At 41.4% G+C, this 27,435-nt stretch overlaps 1 protein-coding gene and 2 long non-coding RNA genes across 3 annotated transcripts in view; 2 read left to right on the top strand and 1 right to left on the bottom strand.

Annotated features, from left to right (window-relative positions):
- LOC126161395 (uncharacterized) overlaps positions 1–27,435 on the top strand; it is a 96,078-nt gene that overhangs the window by 47,192 nt on the left and 21,451 nt on the right. The window lies entirely within an intron of this gene.
- LOC126161394 (hexamerin-like) lies at positions 1,169–13,819 on the bottom strand. Its single transcript, XM_049917174.1, has 10 exons — positions 13,671–13,819; positions 7,771–7,904; positions 7,522–7,680; positions 6,584–6,761; positions 3,947–4,254; positions 3,705–3,863; positions 3,455–3,619; positions 3,246–3,374; positions 2,842–3,157; positions 1,169–1,683 (listed from the first exon to the last, which is right to left on the bottom strand). Exons 1-10 carry the CDS (start codon positions 13,744–13,746, stop codon positions 1,286–1,288), a joined length of 2,022 nt encoding a protein of 673 aa, XP_049773131.1. The 5' UTR covers positions 13,747–13,819; the 3' UTR covers positions 1,169–1,285.
- Positions 1,497–27,435, top strand: part of LOC126161397 (uncharacterized) — a 45,963-nt gene continuing 20,024 nt past the window's right edge. The window contains exon 1 of the long non-coding RNA XR_007534908.1: positions 1,497–1,603. This is a non-coding gene — a long non-coding RNA (uncharacterized LOC126161397). The remainder of the gene's footprint in view (positions 1,604–27,435) is intronic.

The raw sequence follows: 27,435 nt of genomic DNA on the forward strand, positions 1-27,435 counted from the left end.
GGCAAATTATGGAAAACCTAAAGCAGGATGTCCATACTTGGGTTTGAACCGTCGTCCTGTCGAATGTGAGCCAGTGTGCTACCCACTTTGCCATCTCGCCCGGTGACCTGTATTGTGCTAATATTAAAGTGCCAATGTGTTGCCCGGTGCTATTCAGTCTTACACCAGATGAATTTTATTAAGGCAATCACAAAGAAAGCTGCTATGTGCTCAGTTATAGTGGATATCTGCTATATAACTGCAATTATTAGTTTAAAATTTATTTCTGTTGGTATTTTCCACAGAGAAAATTTACCTACATCTCTGAATAATGAGTCCTATATACAGCACATTATAATCACGCATACAACGAAGACTAATACTTGCCATTGACCTAGCAGGGCTCTTCGGTACTTGAATCTAGATATTCAGACAATTTGTAGAAAAAGCAGATAATTAGCATTTTTGTAATTTTTCTTCGAAGGGGTACAAATTCTCAATCTCTTGCTTTGTGTTAATTGAGACGTTTTTGGATATCGTCCCACCAGCGAATATAGTTCTAATTTGAGCCATAGAATAGAAGAATAACTTACACAAGTGTCTGTCCACAGTATTTCATTATTTAGTAAGGTTAACAAAGCAGCTGTAGGTAGGTGGATGCCACAGGGGAGCCTGTGATTAGTGACTGGTTATTGAGTAGATTAATTGAAAGATGTTCCCTTCTATATAGATTCTTAACTCTCTGTTGGGCGACCAACACCCATCACCTAAATCGGCTGGTAGTCATTTGCCTTTGGATGCAGCCGCCGTCATCCAACGAACACATTTATGTGAGGTACCCTTTTTTGTCTGTTGTATTACAGTTCTGTACCCCACTCCATTTCATATGGCTTTCTTTTCTTGTGATGAGTATATGTAATTTACGTGTTTATATGTAAGACGATGTCAGTTTTAATTATGAAAAATGTCTAGCGATTTTTAGCTCTGTGCATGATTTCTGCTCTCGTGGACGCATAAACCACTGGTTAACTTTCTATCCTGCAGGCGATAGCCACGGCTTTTCACCCTATACTGGTGCTGGGTGTACTTCCTCTGTTGCCCTCAGTCCATTCATCCAATTGGCCAACTTACAGTTATCACACATTCTTCTCCTTGGTAATTGAGAACGTAAAAGAACAAAGACACAGTGTTTTAGGTTCAAATTTTTATATTTTTCGAAAAAGTAAAAAAGGCATGTAAAAGAGCGAGTGATAGTCGATGAGCAAGTAGGTCAGTCTGATGGAGATGCTCGAGGAACTCAGCCAGTTCAGGCGGTGGTGTTGATGTCCTCCTCGCGGCGGTGCACGACGAACGTCTCGTCGAAGTGCGCGTTGGGCACGTCGAACTCGAACTCGACGACGCGCCTGTCGAACGGGAATCCGGCGGGGTGGTTGTCGCCGTGCTCCAGGATGGGGTGCTTCTCCTTGGAGACGGCAGGGGTGACGATGGCGAAGACGCTGAGCGGCAGCCCACTGCGTGTCCCGCGGGGCAGCGCCAGCCGCTGCGGGAAGCCGAAGTGCGAGCGGAACTCGTCCAGGAAGAACTTGCTCTCGCCCTTGAGGGCGGCGAGGGTCGAGTGGTGCAGGTCCGAGTAGCTCGGCGCCTCCTTGCCGTACAGCGGGAAGTCTCGGGAGCTGCGCTTGATGTCGTTCTCACCAACGGACACTGCAAAAGGCGAAGGGTACGGTCAGCACCAGTTATCAACTGATTCTAATAGGCCAAGCTTCATGTTATTGGCTTTCGGGAGGAAACTATTCAGCCATCTCAATAACGGAATGTCAAGAATATGCATTGTCTTTAATGTGTTGACCCCACTGGGCAGGAAACTGGATTGGATGCCCATTGCTGCAGAGTGTAATGACGTAAGGACCGAACTTTTCGTGTTTTTTCTCGGTATTTAGGGAAGAAAGTGGGACTAGCTTAAGCATTCGGTTTAATTTTGACATCCAAGACCCAAAAATGTCACTTTTCAAGCCAACCTAGATCTTTGGCCACCCTACAGATCACTAGGTAAGTTCCTCGAAGATTTTGTTTTCACATTCGTTGACTGTGATAACTCACAACCAAACTGTCACGTTACAGCATCACGTAGACCTTGGGATATGCTATAGATGAATATACCACCACAAAACTTCATTCCAAAAAAATAATATAAAAAGTGTCATACCCAACATTTCATATATTATACAGAGTGTAACCCGTATAAGTGCAGGTATTTTTAAGTGTAGCGGCTTAATACATACACAAAACTGTGTATTGTTTTTTTTTCTCTCTATGTCGAACTGTCCTCCTACAAACACATCACAAACTTTACGACCTGATGTTTTCTGCATGATCGTAACTGCCCCACTAAGTAGATTACAACTGTCAATATAGACCAACCGTTTTGTGTCGATGCATCCACACTTCAACACATGGCCTGCTGCCCAGGGGAAAATAAGCATTACTATCTTGCTCTTGCCACGCGTGATTGTAGGTACTAACCAACCTAAAAACATGCAGTTAGTTAATAGCAATAATTACGTGTCAGCAAATGATGTAAATACTGATGTAATATTGTTCAGGTGCCGACCTCAGTTAGTAACAGGAATATCTACCTTTACACCCATTAAACCCAGTATAATGTCAGTGCTCTGTTATCCCTGTGTTTGCACATTATGGAGTCACATGCCACATCATCATTACAGTATGCGTCGAAGCTGACATGTGCGACTGGTATGCCATCGACAAAAATCTCACCTAATCTGGCTCTATCTTTCGTAGATCCGCTTAAAAGGAATACGGATTCTATGGCCAGTAAGAATTATTCCAGTCATGACTTACGCTTCTGGTTGAAGATGTCCAGGAGAACGTAGTACTGCTTCCTCTCCTCCAGGCTGAGCTCGCGGCCGAGGGCGTCGTACTTGGGACCAATGAAGACACGGACGACGGAGTCGACTTCCTTGTCGCTCTTAACCTTGATGTGGTAGAAGAACGGCTTGTGGTTCAGGCGACCCTGGCGAGCCACAAATTTGTACTTTTCACCGTCTTCAGGCTTGGAGAAGGTCAGAGCGTTGCTGATGTCAAAGTCGAAGCTGTCGAAGTATGTGACGAGTTTGTCGAAGGTGATATCTTCAACGGTTACGCCTGGCAGGAGCAGCTGAAATAGAAGATTCAGTTTAGTTCACGACTAATGTAGTACTCTACGAGAAAAGGTATATTTTTACATCAGAGGTTTCATTACTTACCTCCTCGTGAGTGTAAGGCTTCAGAAGGTTCTTGTAGTGGTAGAAGATGGAAAGAACGCGCTTCGCGATCCTGTAGAAGAGTGGGTCCCTCAGCTGGGTTTCTGGTAGTTCAAGGACGCTAGCAGGAACCTAAAAAAAAGTAAGTTAAGTACTCTCGCATTGAAATGAAACCAGTGTAACGTCAGAGAGTGGACATCATGCGGTCATACTCCGTATTTGTGAACTGGGTCGACAATGTGGCCGAAGAGGGAGATGAGGTTCCTGAAGTATGCGCCGTAGTACTCCCAGTTGATGTTCTCGTAGTTGCCCTCGACGATGTTTCCAAGGATGTTGGTGAGGTCCTTCTCTCTCAGGTTGTACTTCTCGTAGTTGTACTGTTGTTTTAGAAACGTAAGCATTAATGATGGACACAATCCGTATGAAATCGTATTAGAGACAAATCTGCGATGACACACTTACGCCTGACAGGTAGCCGTAGTCGATTCCGTCGCGGATCCTCCTCTCGTAGTTCTTGATCTCTTCCACGTACAGGATGTCGACGTTGCGGGGGAAGACTCCCTCTGGGCGCGCTGGGGCCTCGAGTCCATTCTGCAGCCTCAGCTCAGGGTAGTAGCCGACCTGCAAACATAATACATAATTTAGTGTCGTCGTTCGGAAGGTGGATTCTCCACTGTCGTTGCAGGAAAGTGAAACGGACGTACCAGCACAGGGTGGTTGTAGTCGATGGCCTTGACGTCAGGCAAGTGGTTGGACAGCCTCTCCAGGTAGTAGCGAGCCAGGAGCTGCTGCAGGACGAAGAAGAAACTCTCGCCGCGGTACTTGTACTCGGGAAGGCTGTAGTTGGCGGGGTTCAGCCAGAAGGGGTACTTGTAGCTCAGGTATGCGTAGAAGGAGTTGAGGCCGACGTCTTCGGTAAAGTAGGAAACCAGCTGCTCGGGGTTGCTCGGCACGGGGTAGCCGCTGTGGTTGGAGTAGAATACGTAAGGAGCCTCCTTAGAGCTGACTTGACCTGCAGAACGGAACACGGAGTTTTGATTAGCGATTGTGTGTTGTAACGTGTTGCTATAATGAAAGTGCAGCTACTTGTTGATGTCCATTGTTGGTTGTAATTATCGTATGGCAGCGAAATTTGGTACATATGCTAACGCGTTATTTCTGGCAGCTGTAGATAATAAAATCAACATTATTCCTATCTGAGTTGTTTGGCGTTCCCCAAGGTAGTGTTATAGGTCCTTTGATGTTCCTTATCTATATAAACGCTGGGAGACAATCTGAGCAGCCGTCTTAGGTTGTTTGCAGATGACGCTGTCATTTATCGACTAATAAAGTCATCAGAAGATCAAAAAAAAAAATTGCAAAACGATTTATAAAAGTTATCTGAACGATGCGAAGATTGGCAGTTGACCCTAAATAACAAAAAGTGTAAGGTCATTCACATTAATGCTAAAAGAAATTCGTTAAACCTCGGTGACACGGTAAATCAATCTAATATAAAGGTCGTAAATTCATCTACAGACCTAGTAATTACAATTACGAACAACTTAAATTGGAAGGAACACTTAGAAAATGTTGTGGGGAAGGCTAACCAAAGACTGCCTTTTATTGGCAGGACACTTAGAAAATGTAACAGATCTAGTAAGGAGACTACCTACAACTACGCTCGTCCGCCATCTTTTAGAATACTGCCGCGCGGTGTGAGATCCTTACCAGATAGGACTGACGGAGTACGTCGAAAACGTTCAAAGAAGGGCAGCACGTTTTGTATTATCGCGAAATAGTGGAGACAGCGTAAGTGAAATGACACAGTTTTTTGCTGGGCAGCTTAAAAAAAGGCGTTATTCGTTGCGACGGAATCTTCTCACGAAACTCCAATCACAAACTTTATCCTCCGAAGGCGAAAATATTTTGTGGACACCGACCTACATAGGGAGAAATGATCATCAAGATAAAATAATGAATTCAGAGATCGAATGGAAAATATAGGTGTTCGATCTTATCCGCGCGCTATACGAGATCGGAATACTAGAAAATTGTGAAGGTGGATCGATGAACTCTTCGCCAAGCACTTAAATGTGCGTTACAGGGTATCCATGTAGATGTAGATGTAGATGTTATGCCAACGTCTTATTCGTAAGCCGTTACAAGAAACATTGTTAAACGTCTTTCTTGCATTCACAGCGGCAGATTCGCACCTGGTGGCCGAAGTTGGAAGTAATAATTATCCTGCAAAAATCGTTTCCGCATTAACGCATCACAATGTGCACTAAGTTTCACTACCATACACCTGTTAAAAGGCACAGTGGACCACTGTGTGATGCAGACTTTAATTATAACCACCCGGTATACGTTTAGCTCAAGTACTTTTTGTTGTCAAGGAACCATGACTTCAACAGTTTCATGTAAACGGGAACAATTATTTTAGGCAATTACAAGTCACCCCACATAAAACAACATAAATTCTCCGCGTACGTGACCATGCGATTTTGTTATTATACAGAGCAACGTCTTGGCCACTACATTAGCATTACATTTACATCATTCCGTTTCCATCACCATGATGAAGGTCGTTTGCAGCTGGGGGCGGAACGTTGATTTATACAACAACGTGGTCAGTTACAGCAGTCGATGTTGAGGAATCTACTTAACAGAAAGGAGACACTAAAAGTAAGTAGATGATTTGTGCTATCTGGGCTGAAAAGTAATTGATGATGCGCGAAGCAGAAAGCATAGAATATGCTGACAAGCGTTTGTGAAACTTATTTCTCTGGGGTAGTTTTTTACTGGTGTGTACTGTGGACTGTAAAGAGTTCGCACAAGAAGAGAATGCCGATTATTAGATTGACAGATCGAATATGGGAGAAATGAAATTTATGGCCAGAACTCGATTAAAAGAGTGAAGCATTTGATACGTGGTGGGGAATGTTAGGGAAGGAAGACGGGAGAAGTAAAAATTGTTGAGTGAGACCAAGATTCGTATGGATGTAGGTTGCAGTAGTTCTGCATAAATGGACAGGTTTGCAGAGGACAGAGTCGGGTGGAGAGCTGCATCATACCTGTCATCGGATGGAAGGCCACCACCACGATAACAAGGACAAGAACTACATGAATCCTATACGGGCGGATATGTACTCAACAAACTAGTGGATAAGTATTTACGTTCGATTCTTAGACGTAGTACACATTAAGAATCCTTCTGACATTCAGCCACTGATGAGGTGGGTAACAACGATTGTTGTATAGAAAATATTTTTCTTATAGTTGATCTGGTTGTCGATTTATTTTGCACAGTTGGTGGTGGCTCCGGAAATGAAACGTGCACATAGTTTGTTTGTACACACCTTGTAGCTGGGCGTCGTATGCCTTCTGGATGACCTCTGCGTTGACGAAGAGCTGCGGGTAGATCTCGTAGGGAGCTGGCAGCGTGACATCCTTGGTATCCTCGCGATGCAGCACAGCGACAGTGAATGAGTAGACGAACAGTGCCTCGTTCAGGTGCTCCCGCGCCCAAATGGCCGTCTGGAATCAAAAGGACACTCGCTATACACGAGGAATGTTTCGGGGAGCTGCAGTGCTAACTACGACTTACTTCCTAGTGTCCAGACATAGGTGAAAATTTAGATGAAGACACAATCGACCAGTATCTTCGTGTACAATCTCACTTTACACAGCGCATTCCTTCAAAACGATGTAACCAATGCGGGGAATATAGATGAGTCTTGCTCAGGAACGCGGAGCCCAAATTTCTGCAGATTATTTGTGAGTTTCATATAGTTTGATGGGGAGTAGGCGGATTTAGGACAGATTTGCCAATGACAATTTTCATGTCTTAGTTGTAAAAAATTATGTATGCTCTTCCTCCCAGTGCTAACACAAGATACTTCGTTTGCTCTGGATTCATTAAGAACTTTGAGATCTGTGGAATTTGGTTTGGGTGAACGTCCCAGATGTTTTGGCATCTTTATGAAGACTGCCTATGTTGGAGCACCAGATGGAAGACATTATACATATTGTGAGCTGAACATGCCTTACATGTGCGCCCACTTATTAAAGTTGGACATAGTGGTGAACGGATATTATTCGATAAGCTGCTTCACGTCGGTGTTACGCAAATAAGCCGAAGAAAAAATTTGCCAACGAAAAAAATTGAAGGTATGTTATTATTTGCAAATACATAGGTATGATCAAAAATTAAGAGGAACGTTTGTTAATAACTTGCTGCTTCAAGCAAAATGAAAAAAGCAAAACTGAGTAGTATTTTGTGTCGTAGCGCTCGTACCTTGATGAACGTCTCAAAGTCCTTGGCGAAGTAGAACAGCTCAAACACTGCCCGGGCCTGGTAGTAGTGCTTCTGGTAGTAGATGGAGAACACTTCCCCTTTGGGCAGGAAGCCAGCGTCGACGTAGTACTTCCAGAAAACTTCGACCTTCTCCTTGAACTGTAAAGATAAAAAAAAAACGGAAGTTCGCTACAGTTGTCTGGCCGTCCAAGAAATCGGATCCTGGTTTGTAACGTCACGTATTTATACCTGGTAGTTGTCAACATGTTCAATAGGTTTGTAGGTCTTTGCAATTTCCTGTTCTTCTTTAATGAGTGATGGCTGCTGTACGTGGTAGAAGAGCGCCAAAATCTTGTTCTGTTTCTCCAGAAGTTCCTTACCGGCTGGAATAACAATAAAAAAAAAAACATTAGATACAATAGGAATCATTCAGGTGGTGAGACCACAACAAAATTGCTATAGGGAGTATTGCACGTTTACTCTACACAGTATATATATATATATGTGTGTGTGTGTTATACAAGCTCAACATGCGACTGTAACTTGTACGTTACCTATAATTTTTTATTTGTCTTTAAGGGGCTCCGAAAAGGCTCAAAATCATGAAAAGTTCAATTTTTACTTTTTTCGTTTTCTGAATCTGCAGACCATTACCTTTTAATAGATATATAATTTATTCAATTCCGAAGACTACAACTATTTTTTTTTTTTTTTTTTTTGAAATGTGTTCTACATGGGCGTGGCCCACTCTGGCGCTGTTAAACTGCTGTCAAATGGTGTTATTATTAACGTCCGTGTTCATCAGGTACATTTTAGAGATGTGAGATAAAGTATGTGTTGTGGCTAAACCTATTTTCAGAGACTTAGCAGCACCTGAACTGTTGAAAAAGTGTATTCACGGAAAAACTCAAAACCCCAATGAAAGTGTAAATAATGTTATATGGTCGAGAATCCCCAAGACTGTATTTGGTTGAATAGAAACACTTCACTTTGGTGTGTATGATGCTGTTGCGACTTTCAATGATGGCAACATTGTAAGGTGCAAGGTATTTAGAAATATGGGAATGAAGATAGTTTCCAACATGGTACGAGCGATGCTTGCTTTAGACAAGGAACGCCTTCGGGCTGCAGACAGGGCTGTAAAGAGTCTAGAAATACAAGCAAGAGTAAACAAGAGGAGGAACAAGAGGAAGCTGGAGGAGGAGTTTGCAGAGGATGAAGATAATCCATCCTATGGACCTGTAATGCACTAAAAAGTTAATCCAATCTTTGTCGCTCGATTCCCAAAACTTTTATTTTCTCATACTAATTACATGTTTTCTAAGGATCTTCGAAACATATTTGTTTCAAACTTTCAGTAAATGTTACACAGTACCTTCTGCGTAATTTAACACAGCCTTTTTCCAAAAAACTGTATATTTTTGAATATATAAATAAAAAATTCCAAAAAAATGTTGTGAATTTTCATTACAATTGAAAAAAAAATCATCTTTAATAACTAAACTAAAATTTTGTAAAATGCCTGTGTTAAGTTGTAGCCCATATTACAATAAATAATCTGTAAAAAGTTCAACTTCCTTCCGCAAATACTTTGTGAGGAAAGATGTAATTTATAAGCGTAATTTTAACATTGCAAGTATAGGGCGTTCCGGAGCCCCTTAAACGATTTCTTACGCCCAAGGAGGAGAATTAGGGTGTCCAACATACAGGAAATTTTCTCTTTCCTTAATACATTTTTATTCATCATTTAGATTCCTATTTACTTACATAGGCACTTGCAGAACAGCGTAGTTCCGCTTATAACAATACGCATACGAGGTTTGCTGAATGCATAGTTCATAGGTGTCTCAACGATGGTTTCTCTTTTACATCTAATTCACTGACGTTTATTCACCTACTATATTATGCATCTTTCCTCAAAATCGACTCAGGCTACTACGCACATTAACAAAGGGAGAGAAGGTTAGACAATGCGAACGAGAGAAGGTAATATTTACTTCTTCTGCCCGCTGGAACAAGATTCAAGCACATGCACGCGCTAAAATGGTGTAATGTGCAAACATCTGTGGATCCGTGAGTTACCACCTTATGAAATGCTAATTACCAGTTTAAATGTCTTTTTCGGAAGTAATAAATTTAAGTTAGATGATTAAAAGCTACATTTGGTCGGTTTGAAGAAACCAAACAAAGAACACGTTTGGCGACGCAGACTGCTTCAATTTGCGCGGACGACAACGTCATTGGGTAATTCAGTGCTAAATAACTCGGAAATGGCGCAACGCATCGAATTTTTTTCTGAACAATTGCACCTCAGGTCCGCCTGCCCAGCATCACCCTTACAACCTTTTTACACTGTTTGTGACGACCCTGTGTGTTGAAGCGTGTATTGAATTTCAAAGCTGTTGGCAAATAACTTTACCTAGGAAAAAAAATGAAATTTCTAAACCGGTGAAGGCCTCTGACATCTAAGTAAAAAGGTTCATTCATGCAAATCATAACGAAAGCTACAATATTCCTACAGCTCCTTAAGTTGCTTATGTGTTTTACAGGCCCAAATTATCAATGTACACAACCCCCAGACAAACAGTACAAAAGCAGAAAATGAAGCCAAAGCTTAAGTACGAACAACATCGAAACGTCAGCCACAGTGCAGCGAGATGGTCTACCTACACCATTATCAAATAATCTTTTATTTTTTTACGAAACAGCCATAGAAACATTTTACACTGCAATTTGTTTCACTTGCTAGTGGTTATCAGCAATGTACAAGCACATGATGAATACGCTGACTGGCATTGTTGAGTAGCGTTAATACACTCCTGGAAATTGAAATAAGAACACCGTGAATTCATTGTCCCAGGAAGGGGAAACTTTATTGACACATTCCTGGGGTCAGATACATCACATGATCACACTGACAGAACCACAGGCACATAGACACAGGCAACAGAGCATGCACAATGTCGGCACTAGTACAGTGTATATCCACCTTTCGCAGCAATGCCGGCTGCTATTCTCCCATGGAGACGATCGTAGAGATGCTGGATGTAGTCCTGTGGAACGGCTTGCCATGCCATTTCCACCTGGCGCCTCAGTTGGACCAGCGTTCGTGCTGGACGTGCAGACCGCGTGAGACGACGCTTCATCCAGTCCCAAACATGCTCAATGGGGGACAGATCCGGAGATCTTGCTGGCCAGGGTAGTTGACTTACACCTTCTAGAGCACGTTGGGTGGCACGGGATACATGCGGACGTGCATTGTCCTGTTGGAACAGCAAGTTCCCTTACCGGTCTAGGAATGGTAGAACGATGGGTTCGATGACGGTTTGGATGTACCGTGCACTATTCAGTGTCCCCTCGACGATCACCAGTGGTGTACGGCCAGTGTAGGAGATCGCTCCCCACACCATGATGCCGGTTGTTGGCCCTGTGTGCCTCGGTCGTATGCAGTCCTGATTGTGGCGCTCACCTGCACGGCGCCAAACACGCATACGACCATCATTGGCACCAAGGCAGAAGCGACTCTCATCGCTGAAGACGACACGTCTCCATTCTTCCCTCCATTCACGCCTGTCGCGACACCACTGGAGGCGGGCTGCACGATGTTGGGGCGTGAGCGGAAGACGGCCTAACTGTGTGCGGGACCGTAGCCCAGCTTCATGGAGACGGTTGCGAATGGTCCTCGCCGATACCCCAGGAGCAACAGTGTCCCTAATTTGCTGGGAAGTGGCGGTGCGGTCCCCTACGGCACTGCGTAGGATCCTACGGTCTTGGCGTGCATCCGTGCGTCGCTGCGGTCCGGTCCCAGGTCGACGGGCACGTGCACCTTCCGCCGACCACTGGCGACAACATCGATGTACTGTGGAGACCTCACGCCCCACGTGTTGAGCAATTCGGCGGTACGTCCACCCGGCCTCCCGCATGCCCACTATACGCCCTCGCTCAAAGTCCGTCAACTGCACATACGGTTCACGTCCACGCTGTCGCGGCATGCTACCAGTGTTAAAGACTGCGATGGAGCTCCGTATGCCACGGCAAACTGGCTGACACTGACGGCGGCGGTGCACAAATGCTGCGCAGCTAGCGCCATTCGACGGCCAACACCGCGGTTCCTGGTGTGTCCGCTGTGCCGTGCGTGTGATCATTGCTTGTACAGCCCTCTCGCAGTGTCCGGAGCAAGTATGGTGGGTCTGACACACCGGTGTCAATGTGTTCTTTTTTCCATTTCCAGGAGTGTAATTACGTTCACAACGGAAATAAAAATTTACGACAACGCATGCAGCATATGATGTTAGATGGCTTGTGCGTGTTATCTCCTGGGGGTGATAACTTTTTTTTGTCCCACGTACTTAAGTAATTATGGAAGTGAAGGTTGACTAAATTTGTGTTCTGACTATTGGCGACGCTAGTTCCATGATGTGCTCCAGTGGCAAACGTAAGAGCTACTACGAATTATTCAAAGATTTTAGAAGAAACGGATTTTACTAGTTTTAGGGCAGAAGAGTCGTGTAAGATGACAGCTCAGTGCTGTATTTTTTTTTTATTTTTTGTTCATGGAAGGTTTGCGTTCACATTATCCACGAAAAAGACTAATACTAATGCCTCCCTATTATACATTATATTTGCAGCAGGATTTTGGAGTGTATTGACAGAACGCTTAGAAAAAGCGTAAGGGCTACGAAAGACAGCCTACGCTACGCTTGTCCGCCCACTGCTAGAACATTGCTGTGCTGTATGTGATCCTTACCAGATAAGGTTGAGGGAGGACATTGAAAAAACTAAAGAAGGACAGCTCGTTTTTTAGTATCCCGAAACAGGGGCGAATTTGTCACGTATATAATACGAGAGCTGGACTGGCAACCATTAGCACGAAGTGTTTTTCGCTTTCGTTTTACGAAATATTAGCAACACTTTCTCCTCTGAACGCGTCCGCTTGCTTATCTTTGTGGCAATATGCCTGCCTCCCATGCAACGGGCCCGGGTTCTATTCCCGTCCAGGATGGGGATTTTCTCCGCTCGTCGACTGGGTGTTGAGTTGTCCTCAACGTCATTTCATCCTTATCACCGTCACGCCATTCGCCTAACGTGGCGTCGACTACAATAAGACTTACATTTGTGGTCGAACTTCCCCAGATGGGGCCTTCCAGCCAACATTGTCATACAATCGTTTCATTTTTTCCTCTGAAGGCGAAAATAGGTTATTGCCGCCTACCTTGTGTAGGGAGATATGATCATCGTATAAAATAACGAGCTCCAACGGAAAGATTTAGACATTAGAGACTGGAGCGGTCAGAATAACCATCCGTCAGGATCCTCACTGTGAACTGCAGAGTAGACATGCGGATGTAGCCTTCGGTACTGCTCTGTCCCTCATAATGAGAGGTTCAGTATTCGTCTACATACGTTCTCTGCAAGCTACCTAATGCATGTGTATGTGGTGCAGGGTACTTCATATCCCATCGTCAATTGCCTAATGCGTCCGTCTTAGCTATACTCTCTCCAATTTTCTCGTCCTGGTCCTTTGCGATTCATATGTGCCTCGAAGTAATATGTTGAATGCCTCGTTTTCAAACACACGTTCTCAGAATAGCAAAAGGAAATCTCGTAACGCAAAACCGGCCATGAAGGGTTGATTTCCTCCTAATTGAGTTAACCAGTACTTACTCTGGTGGTAGTGCTAACACTCTACCCGCTTACTCAAGAGTCGCTTCAACAACTACGTAGAGGCTGGTAAGAGTGAGAGACTGTGAACAAGTAGAAGAGTGACTCAGTATGGCGAAAGTATAGTCCGCTCACAACTACCCGATAGAATTCGTAGGGCGAAGTGGTGAACGGAGAAAGCAAGCTCCACCCACCGATTCCAAGCACGTCTGAAGCCGTGGATGGATAGGCAGTGCAGGGGAATAACCTGCGCTACAATCTCGCAGTGCTGACATTACGCATGTGCTGACTGGTCTGGCACGACAATCGCCTCGTAACAACACATGGCTACTGTATTTTAGCTCGCCAATGTTGGCACCATCTGGACTCAGGAGCATTAGCAGTTTGAAACAACTGAGTTTTACCGACTTCTGGCTATCCAGACGTCGGCTGCCATGGTTAAAGTCACTGAGAATAAGTAATAGTGGTAGAAAGAGCGACTGACTTACCCTCGCTGTGCGGTACAACCGCGGCGGCCGCAAGGGCTGCCAACAGTGACAGGACGACAACGGTCGCAGTCCTCATGTTGCTCGCAGAGGAAGTACGAATTCTGTGCCGGCTGGTGGGCTTCTTATAGCGGATGAGGTGTGCGATAAGCTGGCGTATCTGCGCACTTGGTGGGGGAGGCAGCGACCCCGCGACCTGACAACGGTAAAACGCCCGAAGATACGGCTTATGTAACAATCGACATTAGAGTTCCCTGGCCCCGGCTATCGCTCGTGGTAGCCCAGTGGTCGAGGCACAGACTGGTTTCACAGAGCAGTGGGGTTAAAATCCCAACACGATCATTCAGCTTCAATTTCACAGAATTTAACAAGGTTGCAGTGGATCCAGACGCAAAGACAAGCAGAGTTGTTACTTCTCCCATAAAATACTAGTGTTATAAATATCCCATTATGCAGAAGACATTTTTAATAGCGATTTTCCATAGAATTATTGAGTGATTCTCTGGAAATGGACTCCCGTTTAATTTTGACAAAAAGCTTAGCAATAATGTTCTGTTGTTGTTTGTTGTTGTGGTCTTCAATCCAGAGACTGGTTTGATGCAGCTCTCTGCGCTTCTGTATCCAGTGGAAGCGTCATCATCTCCGAATAACTACTGCAACTTACACCTTTCTGAATCTGCTTAGCGTATTCATCAATTGGTCTCCCTCTTCGATTTTTACCCTCCGCTCTTCCCTCCAGGTGATCCGTTGATGCCTCGCGACGTGTCCTACCAACCGACCGTTTCTTCTTGTGAAGTTGTGCTACAAAGTCCTCTTCTTCCCAATTGCATCCAGTACATCCTCATTAGTTATGTGATATAGCTATCTAATCTTGAGCAGTCTTTTGTGTTTACTAATGCATAGCATCTATGACTACTAAACAGGTACGTAGTAATATCGGTATTATGTAGGTAACCAACTCTGCTATGCATTTGGTTTTTCATTAGTAGCCTGTGGTGACCATTGAACCTATGTATTTATCAGTGCCAGTAGGTGTTTGTCACTGTCTGAAGTGGCGTACACTGACTACCTGGGTAGAATTACAGACTGTATGATACCGAATGAAACTATGTGGTTGCAGAGGCGTTTTAAAGTCTAAAACATGTATGACGTATATACTGGGTGTTTCTGTAAGCGCATGAAAAAATGTAACAGGACGCACAGAATGCTCCACTGAACAGTTTTAGGTAGGGAACTTGGCGTCGGAGAAGCCAGCTTAAGGAAATGTGGAGATAAACCTGTCTACCGCTTTGTCTAGCACTACTGTTTTCCAGCTTATTAACAACTAACATGCGTAAACGTTTACACGTACTTTGCTGCTGATTTACATGTACACTCTTTATTTGCTGCAAAGAGACAAGGAGGACGAGCCTGATTACCAGGAAGTCGTGATACATGTTTTGATTGCTTCATTTCCCATAAGGTGGCTCTGTTGTATCGTATTTATGTTTTCCTATGACAGAATGTGCTATGAATCAATGACAGACCATTTTTATTACTCACTGCTATTCAGAGACGTGCAGTATACTACGATGTAGCAGTATTGTCACAGTATCTCCTCGCTGCTGGGTTGGAAGGGGAGGTCTAATTCCATGGCCCGCGAGATGACCTTACCTGCATCCCCTTGGTTATTTCCTATGGGAATATGTAAAGCCACTTGTGTACGAGATCCTAGTTGATACGAAGATGAGGTTAGTTGCCAGAATTGTAGCTGCCTATGATGTGATTCGCAACACGCCAGGCATATGTATCGGGGTGCTTTAGGAACTTGTTCGCCGATGTCCCTAAACGCTACTTCCATCTGTTCATCTCCTCTTTCAGGATTAATTGTTCCTCAATATATAATACACTTTTGGCCAAAATTTTTTTATAGGTTCTCAATACACATCTTCCCAGTTCATCACAACTCATTCTTTTATGTCGCCTACCCCCTCTTAAACATATTTAAATCTACTGAGCTCAGATACATAAACTAGAGAACGAGGAAATGCAGCAGCACAAAACAGTTAACACAAACAGAAATGACAAAAAAATGCAAATTGGCAAATCAAGCAGCAGTATATCTAAATTAGCAAAGCAAATGCATCATTACAACTAATGTAAGGCAATATGCAGCTAGCAAGAAAAATAGATCAGTGGTAAGACTGGCTTATAAGAGTAGTACAAAGTAAAATTCAGTAGGACAATGCCTCGCAAATAGTAGCACCAAATGCAATAACTTATACCTAAACATGACAAAGCATAAGCAGAAAAAATATTACAGTAAAGATAGCAATGTAGATAAGGAAACGTCTATTTACCTATCACTGAGTATGTCACGTCTTAACACTAAAGTGATGCACCACAACAACCTATTCTACCAAAAAAAGAAAAAAAATACCAAGTCCTTGGAAAGGAAATTATGTATACAGTTCCTATTATCAATCACTTCACCCTTCGTTTCCTAGTGCTCCTTTTTTAAAAGAATGTAGAGCATAAAATTATTGTTTAATAGATGTGTGGAAAGAAAGTCTAAAACCAATGCTACAGCGCAACTATAAACTTGATATCAAATAAAATAAACAAATATGTACACGGCACAGTATGAAAATGTCATTCAATAGCCATATAGCATTTCATAAGTCAGTAAAAGTTCTCTCAACTCTCATAGGAAGACACTTGCCATAATCAGGTGTGTAGACATAAAAATATTTCACATCACTTCGTATGCATGTCAGTAAATAGCACAAAGTATGAGCTCCGCAGTGTAATCATATGTTTCGAAGTAATGGCGTGTTGTGTTTGTGATGCGTTCTGTCAAGAAATGTCAGTAACGAGGTCAACAGCCTCTCTTTTCTACGTACATGCGAGCGCTTACGAAGGTGTAGGTAGTTGCAAAGCGACTACGGTGACACAAGGAAAGTTAAAAGTCCACACAACAATAAGTATATTTCAAAGCAAGTAGCACGCAGCCCAGTTCAGTGTTACATGAAGGTCACACACACACTTAACCGAAACATTTACAACAGCAGTCTCAGCTGTAATGACAGCTTTATACCAATAAAACAATTCACAAGTTGAAAATTATGTTAGAATTGTATAGAAACGAAATTTCATGAGTGATAGTGTCCAAAAATTTCCATCGCCATTGTGGTACTGTCATTAACGTATATATTCACATCTCATAACTCTTCAAGTACGATTCTATAGTAACATCTCATAACAGATCAATCACATCTCAAAATTATCGTAGCTTCCTCCAATAATCTCAAAACCTCTAAAAGAATTCTCTCTGCTCGCTTCAGTAGAGTCATCTACGTCAAATGTATTTCTAAAATCATGATCCAATACAACACACATCACTCAAATCTCTCGTAGTATCACAGTGATTCCTAAAGTAAATGTGAAAATTTCCCAAAATAAAGAAAAAGTACAATTTTATTAGTGTGAAGAAATCTAACTGTGTAGTTACATAAATCTATGTCAGTGACGTAGTAAAGAAAATGTTTGTCTCTCTCAGTTAAATGATCAGACAGCTGTGTAATTCTGTGTTAGAGAAATATGGTACCGATGTCTAAAACTGTATAACCAAATACCATATTAGCTAGGGCTTCTTGCGCTTGCCACATACATGGTACACAAAGTAAGCATGTACCCACCTGAGGGTTGATGTCATTATACCCTCAGATGTTACAGATAACAACAACGGAAAAAAAACGTATCGCCGAAAACGTTCTCTGCATCATAATAGTTATAAAATATTTCTTAAAATATTCCAAGTACGAAAAATAATCACTCAGATTCGGGTCATGTATTACTAAACTGTGCGTCTTGCTGTAAGATCATTTCTGTCATTGGCTAACGGTAAAAACTGTCCAAGTGTCGAAGTTATCGTCGTTCATAAGCAAAGTTCTCCAGAAGTCAATGTACTTACCTTGTCATATACAAAAGTAGAAATGCTATGCGTATAGATGTCGTAGTTATTACGTACATAACCGTGACGAAGAAAGTACTGTACTGTAGTGTATTGTTGTATTACGAAAAATACCTATCTCATTGTAGCTATGTCACAAGATTCATTATCAAAATATCATTTACTTTTCAGAAGATCGCAGAAAAACTGTGCAGACATAAAACAAATACAGCGCAAAAATAATTATGAAAACTGTGTCACTCATTAGTAGCGTCGTAGTATAATCGTGTAGCTGTCAAACAAATCAAATACTGTGTCGACTGTAACCTCTCAGAAAGTACTTTAAATGCGAAATGTCTTTTCGAGTAAGCCAAAATGTTGCAGTAAAACGTCATTATCAATGTATGTTCCAATAATGTGGACGTTATAGTTGTGACGTGAACGTGCAACTAACAGCAGCATGTACACACACTACAAGTATGTCGTCTGTTCCCTACAAAAGTGACTTCTTAAAATTATGGTCTTAATAGGTTCCATAGGTTCTTGACTGGTTAGTTGACTTCAAAATATTGTTGCATGTTAACAGTTTCTAAGTGTGACAAAGCGTAATTGTAACGTGAAGTAAAACATTTTATACCAAAGACTAAGTTAGAAAGCAAATTATCTCTCAATAAACGGTTTTACATGAGAAATGTGGTGTAGTCCTTTACTTTCCTTAGTACGATGAGTTGCGACTTCAACACAATTATCATGCGGTATACTTCGGATCCTATAAGGTACATTGTAAGTCAGAAAGAATTTATGACTCAAATGTTTCTTCTTATGTGAAAATGAATGAGGTTGAATGAGAACTTCCTGACCAATATGTAGTTTCTTTGCATTATTCCTACCGTGTAGTTTTCTCCTTTTGTCTGCAGCAGAATTAGTATTTTTAATAGTCAATTATGTCTTTAAGTCGAAGCTTACGTGTATTCGGAAAAGGTACAAGTTCTCTGATTCTGGTCGTTGGTTCCTCATTCTTCAATGCAAGAACAGGTGGTAAGGCAGTGGAGTCATGAGGCATTTCATTCAGTGTAAGTATCTGTCCCAGCACTGATGCTTCCTGTGACAATAAAGTCTGCAAAGCTTATTGATTTCTTTCATAACCCTTTCAGACGGGTTACAATGTGGTGAGTACAGTGAAATAAAACAAGTTTGATTTTACGTTTCCGAAGCATGCGTGACCAAACAGCAGATCTGAATTGTGGTCTATTATCTGCAAGGACTTTGGTAAAGTGTCCAACTTCATGTAAGAAATTTTAACAAAGGCCTTGGATACAGACCGTCCAGTGGCTTTGCGTAACGGTGTGAAAGAAACAAATTTTCAAGGAAGTTCACCAGCGACTGGAACATACGAAAATCCATTCTGTGTTTTGACTAGGGGACCTCGAAGATCAACAGCAGCAAATTCTTTTAATCTATTAGGAATGATAGGAAACAATGGAGCACGATGTGAGATGGTTTGTCTTTTTGACAAACTTTACAAAAAGACAAGACTCTCCTAATAGTCTTTTCCATATTGTTAAAATAACGAGTCATTCGAAGAATATGATAACATTTTCGTGTACCAAAGTGTGCGTAGCTGAAATGAATGTACCAGATGAGCTTATTAACAAAATCGTCAGGAATACAAAGTACCCATAGCTTATCATCAACAGTGCAACGTTTGAAGATTATGTTGTTTCCAACCAGACAATAATGACGAATCTGCGTGTGTGTCTTTTCATGCCATTTACTGTAGATATCTTTTCAAATCGGATCTTTGCTTGTTGATAAGCAATGTCCTTTACAGATGCAGTGATAATGTTTTCAAAGTCTACTTTTTGAGTGTAAAGAATTCCGAAATTTTTCTCAAGGTTAGCTTCTCTGTTGCTTTTCTGACGGCCAGCTGGCGCACGTGGCTCACTGCGGTGCGAGCCATTGTCTTTGTGCTCACGCGTCGTTACTCGTATTTGGAGATCTAACTTCTACAATTTCAACTTGGCGGGAGGGCCCTGCCCTGTTTGAATCCCACCAGTTCTGATTAAATTCAGATCTGTCGTCATGATTATATCGTCTGTCATCATGTCGGTAGTTTGTTTCTTGTCGGTTCAGTGGTAGAGAATTTCTCCCAGAATCATAACTCCGAGGTGGACTGTTGCATCTTAAGTTATTCTGTCTTCCTTAATAATAATCATTCTGGTTCCCATATTTTCTGTTTCTACAATTGTCTTTGTGTGACGAAATAAAAAAAATTAAATTTATTGATTTTTGAAAAGAAATAAAATATGAGTATGGAACTTTAAACTTAGAATTTTTGAAAGGATTTTAAATGGGCTGTATTGACCGGCTTGAATGCGGACAGATTGGGTGCTGCGTGAAATTTGCCTGTAATATAATTTACAATTCCGATTTTTTGAATTCAGAGTTCTTACCCTAAACGTAGAATTCTGCCACAATGTTAATTCGTTAGTCGCCATCGATGTTCTTCTCTTTGTTGACCGTGCGTATCTTCCTAAGTCGGCATCGGTTTACTTCACGAAGACGGTAGAAATTAAAGAATACAATGCCATGTCGCTTTAAAGAATTGTCGTAAGACTTTTACAATTTTTTTATCCACAAGACAATAAGTCTTGCTATGCTCGTCGCACAAATCATAAATACTAACAGATTACATCCTGGGTGAGGTTTGTCTATTATGATGAAAGGGCCATCATATAATAACTGCCACTTTTTGTTTAATGCCTTGATTTTACAGGATTTTGGGTGGGTACGTAATAGTACTTCCTGTCCAATGTTAAATTCTGTAACCTTTCATATCATTTTGTTGAACGGTTTTGTCTTTATTTCAGCTTGTTCTTCCATCTGTAGTAATGCTTGACGTACCTTTTCGTCTAGTGTTATTTCCTTTGTGCCTAATTTAGGTAAAGGTCGATTCTGGGTGAAATTTGGACACTAATATACCTTTTATGTTTTGAGATTCGAGAAATGTTTTGCATTTATTACTAGTGAAGTTTGTTGCATTATCAGTTAATATAATTTTCGGTTTTCCTGCTCGTGGTATGTAATCTTACATCATGCGTTTGATTATTGATCCCGACCCTACTGCTTTTATAGCATACATTTTTAAGTACTTTGTGAAGACATCATAAAATGCGATCACGTATCTAACTCCTCCCGTAGCTCGTGGATATGGTCCTGCTGTGTCCACGAAAACTAGTTCTCTTGGTCTAGTTGGAATGATGGGGTGTAATACGTCCAAACAAGATCTATTTAGATGTTTAACCTTCTGACATATTGTACACTTTCTTATTATTTGCTCAATCCAACGGGAAGTAGCAATACGTTGATATTTTCGCTGTACATTTTGATACCCCATAGTGTCCCCATGCTATATGTGTGTGTGTGTCTTATCAAATTGTCTATGTATACTTCCGGGATGCATACACACCAGGTGTTGGGTTGTGGTTTGCGCCTGTAGAAAAGAACATCGTTTGACAGTGTGTAATATTGTCACCTGCCTGCAGTTTTTGTCTAACTAGTCTCCATCAGTTATCTTCCTTTTGTAGTTTGCTCATGTCTTCACACATCTTACTGTAATGTGGTAGAAATGTGCCATCACACTGCTCGATAAATTCGCTGAACTCGCTGAAGCCTTGTGGCAAGCGCGATAATGCGTCGGCAATTACATTTTGTTCACCTCGAAATCAACTCCCTGGAGGAATAAACACCAACGTGCAATCCGTTTGTACAGCAATTTACATGTGAGTAAAAACGATAATGCTTGATGATCACAAAACACTCGTGTATGCCTTCCCCACAGGTAGTACTGGAACTTGCGGAGAGCCCATACTACAGCTAACGCTTCAAGTTCCGTTGCTGAATAGGTTCTCTCGCATTCCGTTAAAGTTCTAGTGCAAAGCTAATTATGTTTATGTTCTGTTCTCCATTGTCGTTTACTAATTGGTACAGACAAGAGCCTAATCCCTGACATTAGGCGTCCGTGGTCAAACAAAAGTTTTAGTTCTTGTCAGGATGTTTCAGAATGGGTGCAATTATGAGTGCCTGTTTGATGTTTACGAAATCTTCTTCACATTTTTCTGTCCACAACCATGTGTGGTTTTTCCTTACAATGTTTACGAAATCTTCCTCACATTTTTATGTCCAGAACCATGTGTGGTTTTTCCTTACAATGTTGAGCAGGGAATCACTATTCAGTAACTGTTTGGGCAAGAATTTTCAAAAAAAATGACGTGACCCCTAGAAAAGCTTTCACTTGTTTACGTGTTTGTGGTGAGGGGATATATTTTATGGCATCAAGCTTTTCTGGATCTGGTAAAATTCCGTCTGGTGAAATAATGTGGCCTAAATATTTTATTCGATCTCTTCCGAATTCGGACTTCTTAAAATTTGCTGTGACGTCATATTCTCGGAACTTTTGGAATACCTTCTGTACCAATTCTACATGCTCTTGCCAGGTCTCAGTGACTATTAATAGATCGTCTACATACAACGTCACTTTGCTAATCAGTTCTGGACCCAATACTCTGTCTAAAGCCTCTATAAACACACCAGCACTCACACTGTGACCGAAAGGCAGTACTTGGAACTGATATATTCTGCCAGCATGAATGAAAGCCGTGTATTTTCTGCTATCATTATGTAGGGCTATTTGCCAATACGAAGCCTTCATGTCAACGGATGTTAAATGCTTCACTCCATGGAATTTAAGCAATTGCTCATCTAAGATTTCTGGCCTAGTGCGTATTGGTACGATGACCTTATTAATTTCCCGCGCATCAAGCACTAACCTGACCGATCCGTCCGGTTTGCTAACAGCTAGAATGTGACTGCAGTATGGTTAATGTGAAGGTTCTATCACATTCCACAGAACCATCCTACTTATCTCCTTGCGAGGCGCTTCCTTCTTTGCCCAGGGTACCGCATAGGATATAAGGCAGTACGTTTTATGTGGGTAGACTTCCATTTTGTATTCATAATTTTTGATTACTGTCGGAAGTTTTCTAAAAATGTCTCGGTATTCATAAATAAGGTCTGCTAATTCATTTTGTTGAGGTTCTGAAAGACAAGTGGATTTTCCTACCTTCTCGTGGGCGGACTGTTCTTTAATTATTTCTGTGTCTATTTGTTCGGGGAAAGGAATATCTATCAATAACACTTGTGAGTAAACTAATTTTACTTGAGCTTGTTTATGTAATTTGCCATTACGCTCTATTTTTGACTTTACAAAATTGACCTTCACACTACGACTGCCCACTCGGAAATAGCAACGTGCACTGCCTATGTCGGTGTTTACTTTATACTGCCGGAAAACTTCGATACCTAAAATACAATTGAAGATTAACTTGTCAGCGATTGGGAATGTACAGTTTATCGTGACGTCGCTAATGGTAAGAGGTATTTGAGTCAGCCACTTAATACTTTTTGACTTGTTACTTACAGCTCTCAAGATTTTACAAATTTCCGTTGGCAACACTGGAGCTTTTAATGTTATCGAAACCTCTTTAAGTAAATTGTTAGAAATAATATTCGTAGATGCGTCTGTATCTACAATTTCGTTGGTAATTATACTCCCTATCTTTGCTGTTATTACAGCCGGCACAAGGTCACTTACTTTGTTCGGTGCTTTCATCTCTTCTTCTCATAGATCTTCTTCTACGGTAGCCACAATATTAATTCATTAGTCGCCATCGATGTTCTTCTCTTTGTTGACCATGCGTATCTTCCTAAGTCAGCATCGGTTTACTTCACGAAGACGGTGGAAATAAAGCAATATAATGCTATGCCGCTTTAAAAAATTCTCGCAATTCTTGGATACTTTTCGCTATTTCCTTATTCACAAGACAATAAAACTTCCTATGCTTGTCGCACAAATCATAAATACCAACAAGATGGCTGCCTATCAGCACACACCAAAAATTACGTCCATCACCTACAAGGTAACAATCGAGAGAGTATCTTAACTCCTTCTTGGAGTATGAAAAAAAAAAGAGAATCTAATATGATCATTAGATTGATTACACTCTACATTCCTCTCACTTTTAATCTTTGGCGCAGACTTTAAAGTATTGTATCTCTCTGTGTCGTAACGTGTCATTACATTTGTTATAATCATTTCCACGAAGAGGTGACCTTTCCCTGTAACTATTGTTATTCTGCCAATGGTTATGGTACGGGTGGTGTCTATTTTGGTCACGATTTGCGTTATGAAAGTGGTCTTGTCGTGTCTGGTTATTATTTCTGTGAAATGGTTTACATGGCTCTAAGTACTATGGGACTTAACATCTGAGGTCATCAGTCCCCTACACTTAGAACTATGCAAACCGAACTAACCTTAAGTCATCACACACATCCATGCTCGAGGCAGGATTCGAAGCTGCGACCGTAGCAGCTTCGCTCTGAAGTACCTAGAACCGCTCGTCCACTGCGGTCGGCTTATTTCTGTCGTCACGGAATTGTGACGGATGTGGCCTGTAATTGTTGTTTTCCAGTTTTCGCATCCCACTACAGTCTGTGTCAATTTCCAATTCATGCAAAAGTCCCTGAAAAGCTTCGATGTCGTCATTACAACGTCCTGAGAAAATAATATGTGTTAAATGTTCTGGCAACTTAATTCAGCAAATGCGGAAGCGTTCTGAAGGGCCGTACGGGTTTGAAAAATACTAATTTTTGTGCAACATTTCCTCAAAATATTTTACCGGGCTCGAGAATTCAAGCTGTTCAAAATGTTTCATCATTATAAAGGCATGATAGAAATCTCCTTCACTGTGACAATGGCGAATGACCGATTGCATTCTTACTGCTGGTTCATTTTCTAGATAGCCACACATAAATTCTAATCTGTACTCCAATGACCATTTGGGAGGTAAACAATGAGCAAACTGATGAAGCCAAGCTTGTGGATGTATATCATTACAGGAATTTTTGAATGTTTTAAATTTACGCGTTGTGATGAGGAGGTTATAGTCAAATCACCGTGAATCCCTCTTCCCGTGTTGGAGCGTGGTGTCCTCTGAAATATGTAATTCTTGTACTACCTGTGCCAACTGACGTACTTCCCGCATTTCTCTATTGTACTGGGTATTGATTTGATTCTAATTTTGTTTGAATTTCCTAATTTGTTCGTACTCTTCTGTGTCAGTAAAGGCTATCGGTCTTGTATCATTCCGATCATCAACTACCTTCGTAGATAAATTAGTTACCTTGTCCGAATGTTCAACTACTTTTTTTCGATAATGTACCGATTACCTCCAAGTGTTTTTCTGAACGAAGTTTCATAGTGTCCATTTGTGTCGAAATCGTATCTACTGTCTCCTTTAGGTTTTTCTGATATTGTACAAGTCGCGTAACCGTATCGGTAAATGCAAGTGAGTCAATTTTAGCCTGCAAAATGTGATTTTCGTGATCAATAGTCTGCAGTTCCTTTATGGCGTTCCTAAGGCGTTTTCATGTCGCACATGTCGCAAAAAAATAGTCTGAAAATGCTCACAAATTTGTGTTTTTACATCTTTACAAACTTTTAGACGAAAAGAGGCTCAAATGACTCGGAGCACTATGGGACTTAATTCTGAGGTCATCAGTCCCCTAGAACTTTAGAATTACTCAAACCTAACTAACCTAAGGACATCACACACATCCATGCCTGAGGCAGGATTTGAACCCGCGACAGTAGCAGTCGCGCGGTTCCAGACAGAAGCGCCTAGAACAGCTCGGCCACACCGGCTGGCAAACTTTTCTACGTTTCAATTCGATTTTAAGTAACTCAGCAGTTAAATCTTCACGTGTTTGTCCTAGCGTTTGCTCTATTTTGTCTAACTTTTGAAGATTTTGTTCCATTGTGTCTAACTTTTGAAGCTTTTATCCCATTTGTTGCAGTTGTAAGTAGGCTGTTTATGTTTTCTTTAAGTAAGTAGGCTGTTTATGTTTTCTTTATGTAAGTAGGCTGTTTATGTTTTCTTTATGTAAGTAGGCTGTTTAGATTTTTATATTGGTAATGCCACGTAGCTGTATGAAAATCACTGGCTGTGCTGTGTGCAGCCTGTGGCTAGTTTGCATTGTTGTCTGCCATTGTTGTCATGAACTGCTATAGCTGTTGTGAACAGCGCGTAGCGTTGCGCAGTTGGAGGTGAGCCGCCAGCAGCGGTGGATGTGGGGAGAGAGATGGCGGAGTTTTGATAATTTGTAATACTGGATGTCAATTATGAATATTAAGGTAAATACAGTGTTTGTTCTCTATTAATATCTTTCATTTGCTAACTATCTCTATCAGTAGTTAGTGCCTTCCGTAGTTTGAATCTTTTATTTAGCTGGCAGTAGTGGCGCTCGCTGTATTGCAGTAGTTCGAGTAACGAAGATTCTTGTGAGGTAAGTGATTTCTGAAAGGTATAGTTTAATGTTACTCAGGGCCATTCTTTTGCAGGGATCTTTGATAGTCAGATTGCGTTGCGCTAAAATATTGTGTGTCAGTTTAAGCACAGTCGTGTATAAATTGTTATAAGGGGACGTTTCATATGTCGACCCTTAGCCTAGGATACCTCACTGGAATCTTCTGATTTTTTCTTGTAGTTTGTGTATTTAGTGTAGCTTTTGTTTATTGCTAGCGCGTAATTGTAGAGAGAATCTCCTTTGTAGTTGCAGTCTTTCATTGTTGTACTGTAAAACAGTTGTGGCATGCATGTAGATTTGCACCAAGTATTTCGCAGCTGCGCTTGTAATTAACTACATATTATTTTCAGTGCTATGTTAATGTGTTCTCTTATTTTTGCTATTCAAATTGTGCTTTTGTGTGTTATCGTGTGAAATATTGTGACAATAATGGCGTGTGAAAAACGTAACACTCGCCTCCAAAGTAAACTGAGAAATGACAGTGAAGACGAAAGCAGTGTGTTGGCCCCACCATGTAATGAATTAACTAATATTCAAAGTAGTAATTTGGTAACTGTGCATAGGGAAATGGAGCGGGCGTCAAACAATGGCGTAGGCAGTGAAACAGGTAGTAAACAGGGAAGCATTATCGATCGATCGGTCGGCAACAGCTCGCCTCAGGAATCCGAAATGATAGGACACAATTTTGCAAATACTGTAGATTCAGGTTTTGCGTCCTCACCGTTTTCTCAAATGAGTCAAGACACATTTTCCGCTTGTCAAAATTTTAATGTTGCCAGTGCAAATTCACTGCCGAAAAGCACTGAGGAACATGTTTCAGACACCAGTGCATTGTTATTACAGTTAATGCAACAAATGGGACAAAGGCTACAAAAGTTAGACACAACGCTTGAACAAAATCAGAAACAAATGGGACAAAATCTTCAAAAGTTAGACACAATGGAACAAAATCAGAGACAAACACAGCAAAAGCTTCAGAAGTTAGACACAATGGAACAAAATCAGAGACAAACACAGCAAAAGCTTCAGAAGTTAGACACTATACTTGAACAAACACGTGAAGATTTAACTACTGAGTTACATAACATCGAATCGAAATGTCAAAAGGTCTGTAATGACGTAAAAACACAAATTTGTGAGCATTTCCAACCTATTTTTTCGCGTCATGAGAATGCATTACAGAATCACGAAGCAGCCATAAAAGAACTGCAGACTACTGTTCATGAAAATCATGGGACCTTGCAAGCTAAAATGGACTCAGTTGCATCTACCGATTCGGTTACGCAACTTGCAAAAACTCAGGAAAGCTTAAAGGACACAGTAGAAAGACACATGGGGGAAATTAGTTCATTATCAGAGAAAGTAGTTGAACTTTCGGATCAGCTAAATAATTTATCCACGAAGGTAGATGAT

Source organism: Schistocerca cancellata, chromosome 2, assembly GCF_023864275.1.
Source record: "Schistocerca cancellata isolate TAMUIC-IGC-003103 chromosome 2, iqSchCanc2.1, whole genome shotgun sequence".
Taxonomy (NCBI): domain Eukaryota; kingdom Metazoa; phylum Arthropoda; class Insecta; order Orthoptera; family Acrididae; genus Schistocerca; species Schistocerca cancellata.

Coding starts and splice junctions, on each gene's coding strand:
- LOC126161394 (XM_049917174.1), bottom strand. CDS start 13,746: ATGAGGACTGCGACCGTTGTCGTCCTGTCACTGTTGGCAGCCCTTGCG. Junction 4,255..6,583: donor ATACGACGCCCAGCTACAAG/GTGTGTACAAAC, acceptor TCCGTTCTGCAG/GTCAAGTCAGCTCTAAGGAG. Junction 1,684..2,841: donor GGACATCTTCAACCAGAAGC/GTAAGTCATGAC, acceptor CGCCTTTTGCAG/TGTCCGTTGGTGAGAACGAC.